At 44.2% G+C, this 7,997-nt stretch overlaps 1 protein-coding gene and 1 pseudogene across 1 annotated transcript; both read left to right on the top strand.

The window, feature by feature from the left end:
* Positions 1–454: 454 nt before the first annotated feature.
* On the top strand, positions 455–1,399 carry LOC101096691 (olfactory receptor 1F12-like). The gene has a single exon (XM_003998507.3). It carries the CDS (start codon positions 455–457, stop codon positions 1,397–1,399), a length of 945 nt encoding a protein of 314 aa, XP_003998556.1.
* A 4,077-nt stretch (positions 1,400–5,476) lies between these two features.
* LOC101087892 lies at positions 5,477–6,208 on the top strand (annotated as a pseudogene).
* Positions 6,209–7,997: the final 1,789 nt, after the last annotated feature.

Here is a 7,997-nt window from a genome sequence, read left to right as displayed (position 1 = left end):
TGAAGTCAGATGCTTAACCGACTGAGCCACCCAAAGAACCCAAAGAACCCCTATGGTTATTTATTTAATAGTGAGGTAACATCAGTTGCTCAGATCAAAAAATGAGTATGACAGAAATTTGGGGGGCACCACTGAGTACCTAGCCATATGTCACAAGGATTCTCTTTTGAGGGATGGCAGATGGGGCTTTGCACCGTTCCAGATTAGCAGCATTTTGCTAGTGAATAATTAAAACCCTGACTTTGGGATCTGTTGGGACCATAAGACTCCCTGGTTGAAGCTTTTCCTATGGTAGGTGGAGAGCTTTCTTTGGAGTTTGTACCAAATGAACAGAGATGTGAGTTGGCCAGATGTGAGCTGAGGAGTTATATGAGGAAAAAAGGGAGGCACAGGTGCCACCCCCCGCTCCATATAGCCTGTGCCTGATCTTATCTCCCAGCAGGACCAGGCAACCATGGAGGAAGAAAACTACACGAGTGCCTCTGAGTTCATCCTCCTAGGGCTCTCCAGCCAGCCCGAAAGGCAAGATCTGATCTTTGGGCTCTTCCTTGTCATGTACCTGGTCGGGGCAGCAGGGAACTTGCTCACCATCCTGGCCATTGGTTCAGACTCCCACCTCCACACACCCATATACTTCTTCCTCAGCAACCTTTCCCTTGTGGATTTCTGCTTCATCTCCTCCACAGTCCCTAAGATGCTTGTGAACATCCAGATGCAGACTCAGTCCATTTCTTATTGTGGCTGCCTAACCCAGATCTACTTCTGCATTTTGCTTGCCAACATGGACAACTTTCTCCTGATGGCAATGGCTTATGACCGTTATGTGGCCATCTGCCACCCCCTTCACTATTCCACCATGATGAGTCTGCAAATCTGTGCCCTGATGCTGGGGAGCTCCTGGCTCATCGCCAGCCTCCACTCCCTGCTACACACTATCCTCATGGCTCGGCTGGAGTTCTGTGCCAGCAACGTCATCCCTTACTTCTTTTGTGACCTCATTCCCCTGCTCCAGCTATCCTGTTCCAATACACAGCTCAACCAGCTCATGATTCTGCTGGTGGGGGGTTTGATTGTCCTCATTCCTTTCCTCGCCATTCTTGTGTCCTACACCCACATTGTGTCTGCTGTGCTTAAGGTCCCATCTACCCAGGGCAAACAAAAGGCCTTTTCTACCTGTGGTTCTCATCTTGCTGTAGTCACCCTCTTCTATGGGACTATCACGGGGGTCTACTTGAGTCCCTCATCATCCCATTCAACTGACAAGGATTCACTGGCTTCAGTGATGTATATGGTGGTCACACCCATGCTGAACCCCTTCATTTACTGCCTGAGAAACAAGGACATGAAGGGAGCCACAAGAAAACTGTTCAGTATAAAGGCTTTATCCTGTGGGCTGTGACAGCAAAGACCCCTCTTACGGCCTTTGTGCTGGGAAGGGGATGAATTAGAGACGGGCTCCACATATAGAGGGCTAGAGAAACATAGACTTAATTGTCCTGGGTCACCATGGCCAGGAAGTTCTCTCATTTCTCCATAAGTAATTTGCAAGTTCCTTCTTGGGCTTTGCTCAAACTGCCCAAACATGGTGAGGGGCATAACCTCTCCCCTAAAGACAGAACCACATAAACAGATGCAAATTAGCTTTGTCTGCAGACCTTCCAGAGAAGTCCATGTGAAAAAAGAATCTGTGGCCTGTGCTGATAGCCTGTGCCAAAGGGATGCCCTCTCAGAGCTCCCATGCACCCTCTGTTCCTCAAATCCTTAACCTTCATGCATGTACTCTTCTGCTGTACCCCCACTTCCTCAACCATCATCCCCACATTCTGGGTTGAATCTAGCTCTGGGGACAGACTTGATTGTCCTCAAAGCCATCCCACTCTTGGCCTTGGATGCTGCTGGGTAGGGTTCCATAGCTCTGTATACTCGCATTAGGGATGCTTACAGTGATATCTCAGCTGAACACCTAGACAGGCTGCAAGGGGTATGGTAGAACTTGATAGAGCATTACACCGAAAGTCCTAACCACTGACTTCTGGTCCTGGCCCCATAGTTACTGGCCATTTGACTCCAGTCCATCTGAAATTCACCATTCTACCAAACACACTGTGCTTTTTTAGTCTCTACTTTTGCTGTTCCAGTAGAGTCAACTTGCCCATTTCTATCAAATTTCCAGGTGTCCTTCAGGCTCAGATAAAATACCATACCCTTCATGAAGCCACCTCAAGTCTCCCCAGCTGAGAGAATTTTCTGTCTCCTGGAACACCATATAATTGTAATGCTGTTCAACCCTTTCATATCTGGCTTTGCATGATTCGTGTTCACCACAACTCCACTCCAAACAGGATGGTTGGGTCATTTTTAAATTTTATAAAAGTTCCTATTCATCTTAAGAAACTCATCCTCAGAAGACTTTATCAAGTACCTGGTTTAAAATAATGACTCCGGGGGCGCCTGGGTGGCGCAGTCGGTTAAGCGTCCGAATTCAGCCAGGTCACGATCTCGCGGTCCGGGAGTTCGAGCCCCGCGTCAGGCTCTGGGCTGATGGCTCGGAGCCTGGAGCCTGTTTCCGATTCTGTGTCTCCCTCTCTCTCTGCCCCTCCCCCGTTCATGCTCTGTCTCTCTCTGTCCCAAAAATAAATAAATGTTGAAAAAAAAATTAAAAAAAAAAAAATAATAAATAAAATAATGACTCGGGGCACCTGGGTGGCTTAGTTGGTTAAGTGTCTGACTTCGGCTGAGGTCATGATCTCGCAGTCTATGAGTTCAAGCCCCGCGTCAGGCTCTGTGCAGACAGCTCAGAGCCTGGAGCCTGCTTCAGATTCTGTGTCCCTCTCTCGCTCTGCCACTCACCTGCTCCTGCTCGGTCTCTCTCTCTCTCTTAAAAATAAATAAGACATTTAAAAAAGTTTTTTAAATAATGACTCAATAAAAGTATGCTGCTAATAGATGCTAATGATGACCATGACAATGGTGGCAAACACTGGGAAAAAAAAATTTACATCCTTTCTCCCCATGATTTAGTCTTAACCAATATGTTTTATATCTTCCTCTCCCCTTTCAAGGTAAAAGAGCTACCAGTCTGGGAGGTCAGAGCCTAAGGAGTTCACTGGTGCATATTTTATAAAGGGCAGTATACCCTAGAGGGTTAGCATCCAGGAATGAAGTCCCCTCCTTCTAGCCTGGCCCTTGGTTAGTCCTCTTCTATTTGTGGTCTGCCTGGAATCCCCACTTGAAGCCCAGTCACCCCTCTCTCTCTCTCCACACCATGCCCGAGCACACGATCCTCAATTCAGATTTGGGGCTAAGAGTAGGAAGCAGGTAGGCCCATACTATTTTCCAGCTCACTTTTGATCACTGAGTCCACGATGGAGGTTACTGAGGTTACTCAGACACCCACAAAGTGGTACTCTGGCTCAAAGTTTGCTATTGTCCTTTGAGCATAGTCTTTCCTTGGGAACCTTCAAGAGTTGTAATGATTTGGCAGGAAAGGATTTAGGGTTTCTTGGGTCTCTGACCATAAAACCACAATAACAGCAAGAAAATCTCACCTCAAACCTATAAAAATGTGAAGAAAAGCCGATGTCAACATGGAGGGGAGGTCTTCCTTTAATATGGTTTTGCTACAATGGTGAATAATACAATGGTTTGGATCCAAGGTTAAAAAAAAAAAGTGAACAAGAAAAAAAAAAGAGGGGCAGTGCTGAATAAATATGAAAGACCTTCAACTGACCTTGCTCACTGGTGGGCTGTGAGAAGGCTCTCTGGCTCAGAGGCCTCTCTTCCAAGGAAGGGCACAGGATGAGATAACCCTTCTCTCATAGCAAACACCTTTGCAGACTGGCTCTATTCCTGGCCCAGAGACTGCTTGCTGAGGGGCAAGTGGAAAAGGATGTTCTCTTCCTCATCCTACACAGAGGTCAACTATAAAAAGTTCAGAAGCCCAGCCACCTTTACAGTCTTGACAGCATAAACCTAATTCTGTGAACTTATCAGACTGTTAATTTCTATTTAAAAAATAAAGTGTTAAATTCTTATGCCATACACAAAAATAAACTCAAGGTGAATGAAAGACCTAAATGTTAGACAGGAAACCATCAAAACCCTAGAGGAGAAAACAGGCAACAACCTCTTTGACCTCAGCCGCAGCAATTTCTTGCTCAACATGTCTCTAAAGGCAAGAGAATTAAAAGCAAAAATGAACTATTGGTACATCATCAAGATAAAAAGCTTCTGCACTGCAACAGAAACAATCAACAAAACTAAAAGGCAACTGACTGAATGGGAGAAGATATTTGCAAATGACATATCGGATAAAGGGTTAGTATCCAAAATCTATAAAGAACTTACCAAACTCAGCACCCAAAAAACAAATAATACAGTGAAGAAATAGGTAGAAGACATGAACAGACACTTTTCCAAAGAAGACATCCAGATGGCCAACTGACACATGAAAAATGCTCAACATCACTCGTCATCAGGGAAATACAAATTAAAACCACACTGAGATACCACCTCACACCGTCAGAGTGGCTAAAATTAACAACTCAGGAAACAACAGATGCTGGCGCAGATGTGGAGAAACAGGAACCCTCTTGCGCTGTTGGTGGGAATGCAAACTGGTGCAGTTGCTGGAAAACAGTGTGGAGGTTCCCCAAAAACTAAAAATAGAACTACCCCAAGACCAACAATAGCACTACCAGGAATTTATCCAAAGGAGACAAAAGTGCTGATTCATAGGGGCACACGTACCCCAATATTTATAGCAGCACTATCAACAATAGCCAAATTATGGAAAGAGCCCAAATGTCCATCAACTGATGAATGGATAAAGATATGGTTTATATATACAATGGAATACTACTTAGCAATGAGAAAGAATGAAATCTTGCCATTTGCAACAACAAGGATGGAACTGGAGAGTATTATGCTAAGTGAAACAAGTCAGTCAGAGAAAGACAGATATCATATGTTTTCACTCACATGTGGAATTTGAGAAACTTAACAGAAGACCATGGGGGAAGGGAAGGGGAAAAAATAGTTTCAAACAGAGAGGGAGGCAAACCATAAGAGACTCAAATACAGAGAACAAACTGAGGGTTGATGGGGGCCTGGGGGAAAGGAGAAAATGGGTGATAGGCATTGAGGAGGGCACTTGTTGGGATAAGCACTGCGTGTTGTATGTAAGCGATGAATCATGGGAATCTACTCCCGAAGCCAAGAGCACAGTGTAAACACTGTTAGCTAACTTGACAATAAATTATATTTTAAAATTAATAATAAATAAGGTATTCAAGAAGAAAGGAAAAAATAGTTCTAGTATCCACATTTTTTTAAATAGCATTATTAAGTACCACCAGTAGTAAAGTGGAAGCATCTTCAAGAATAATGAGACCCTTTTCCCTCTTAGCACAAGGCGCTCACTCCCCACGCTCGTCTTTTCCTCCACTGCAGCCCCGTTCTGGGATCAGCTCACGCCATGGGTTTTGGAGATCTGAAAACCCCCACTGGCCTCCAGGTGCTCAACAACTACCTGGCAGACAAGAGCTACATCGAGGAGTATGTGCCATCACAAGCAGACGTGGCAGTATTTGAAGTAGTCTCCGGCCCTCCACCTGCCAACTTGTATCATGTCCTATGTTGGTATAATCACATCAACTCTTACGAAAAGGAAAAGACCAGCCTTCCAGGAGTGAAGAAAACTTTGGGCAAGTATGGCCCTGCTAATGTGGAATGCATCACAGGAAGTGGAGCTACAGATAGTAAAGATGATGATGACATTGATCTCTTTGGTTCTGAGGAGGAGGAAGAAAGTGAAGAAGCAAAGCAGCTAAGAGAGGAACGCCTTGCACAATATGAGTCAAAGAAAGCCAAAAAACCTGCACTTGTTGCCAAGTCTTCCATCTTACTAGACGTGAAACCTTGGGACGATGAGACAGATATGCAACTGAGTGCGTCTGAAGCATTCAAGCAGACGGCTTGGTTTGGGGCTCTTCTAAACTAGTTCCAGTGGAGTATGGAATCAAAAAACTTCAAATACAGTGTGTAGTGGAAGATGATAAAGTTGGAACAGATATGCTGGAGGAGTGGATCACTGCTTTTGAGGACTATGTGCAGTCCATGGACATGGCTGCTTTTAATAAGATCTGAAGTTCATTGTAGATAATTGCCCTTAAATAAAAGCTTGAAGACAAAAAAAAAAAAAAAAAAAAAAGAATGAGAATAGGGGTGCCTAGAAGGCTCAGTTGGCTAAGCATCCAACTTTGATTTCAGCTCAGGTCCTGATCTTACAGTTCGTGAGTTCAAGCCCCAGGTGGGGCTCTATGTTGACAGTGCAGAACCTGCTTGGGATTCCTTCTCTCCTTCTCTCCCTGCCCCTCCCCAACTTGTGCTCTCTCTCTCTCTCTCTTTCTCTCTCTCTCTGAAAATAAACTTAAAAAAAAGAATGAGAATAATAAATATCTCCTTTATAGCATTTTCCAAGTCCTATATAACCCTTTCACCCCGATACCTTCCTGTTCACAGTGGATGCCTTTTCCACACCAGAGGGCCATAGCTACATCCACTTAACAAATACAATTTGAGCTCCAATGACAATTCTGCACCAGGTAATATTATAGGTACTGATATATCAGCAAACAAAAGAAAGTTTCTACCTTCATGCAGCTAATGTTCCAGGGCATGGGAGGAGAACAGGAAAAAAAAAAAAAAAAAAAAAAAAAAACCAAATATGCACATGTCAGAAAGCTGTAAGTGCTAAGTGCAATAAAGAAAAAGAAAAACAGGGGCGCCTGGGTGGCGCAGTCGGTTAAGCGTCCGACTTCAGCCAGGTCACGATCTCGCGGTCCGGGAGTTCGAGCCCCACGTCGGGCTCTGGGCTGATGGCTCAGAGCCTGGAGCCTGTTTCCGATTCTGTGTCTCCCTCTCTCTCTGCCCCTCCCCCATTCATGCTCTGTCTCTCTCTGTCCCAAAAATAAACGTTGAAAAAAAAAAAAAGAAAGAAAAACATATTCAGGTCAGGAACTAGCAACTGATAAGGAGTATAATTGTGGTAGGGTCTGTGCTTCAAGTGTCCATTGCTGAGAAAAAAAACACCCAAATTTAGTGGCTGAAAATAACAGCAATCACTGGGGTGCCTGGCTGGCTCAGTTGGTGGAGCATGTGACCCTTAATCTCAGGGTGGTGAGTTCAAGCTCCACATTGGGCACGGACCCTACTTAAAAGAAATAATAAAACAATAAAAAATATATAATGCCTATCTAACCAGGGCTACTATAGAGGTTAAATAAGTTCTTGTATATAAAATAACCTGTGATAACTAATAGATAGTCAATAAATGTTAGTTAAAGCAATCTTTAAAAAGTAACAGCAATCATTTATTTTCTCTCTCATATTTCTGGGGGTGACTGGGTTGATCTCAGCAATGCTCCCTCAGGGTCCATCATGCAGTTGTATACAAACAAGCTTGGGCTGGAGTTCTCCTGAAGGATTCCCCACTCATGTATCGAACGGTTGATGCTGGTTGTCAGTGAGGACCACAGTTAGGGCTGTTGTTGCTGGAGTGTGGCATGTCTGTATGACATGGGCTTCTTCACAGCATGACGGTTCTGTTCCAAGGCCAGCATCCCAACTACTGTTTTTCATGACCTACCCTGAGGAGTAACATAGCCTCACTGCCTCCGTATTTTGTTAAGAGTCACTAAGGTCAGTCAATATTCAAGAGGAAAGGAATTAGACTCTATCTCTTAATGGGAAGAATGACAAAGAATTTGCAGACACATTTTAAAAATATCACAGGTAGTTAGGAAAGGTCTTTCAAAACAGAAACTCACATGAAGAAGAGATATAAAGTTGCAAAAGGTCTTGAGAAAATGGGTTCCAGACAAAGAGAACAAAAGCATAGGCCCTAAGAGGGAGCATTCCTGGCATGTTGGTCAATGTGCTCCAGGAAGAACTGTTAGTTAAGTAAGGTCTTTGGCTTTTATTCTGAGAAGGGAAGC

The sequence above is a fragment of the Felis catus genome, chromosome E3 (assembly GCF_018350175.1).
Source record: "Felis catus isolate Fca126 chromosome E3, F.catus_Fca126_mat1.0, whole genome shotgun sequence".
NCBI lineage: Eukaryota > Metazoa > Chordata > Mammalia > Carnivora > Felidae > Felis > Felis catus.
This window is presented reverse-complemented; position numbering and strand designations above follow the sequence as displayed.

Bases quoted from the DNA above. Each gene is read 5' to 3' on its own strand.
- LOC101096691 (XM_003998507.3), top strand. From the start codon at position 455: ATGGAGGAAGAAAACTACACGAGTGCCTCTGAGTTCATCCTCCTAGGG.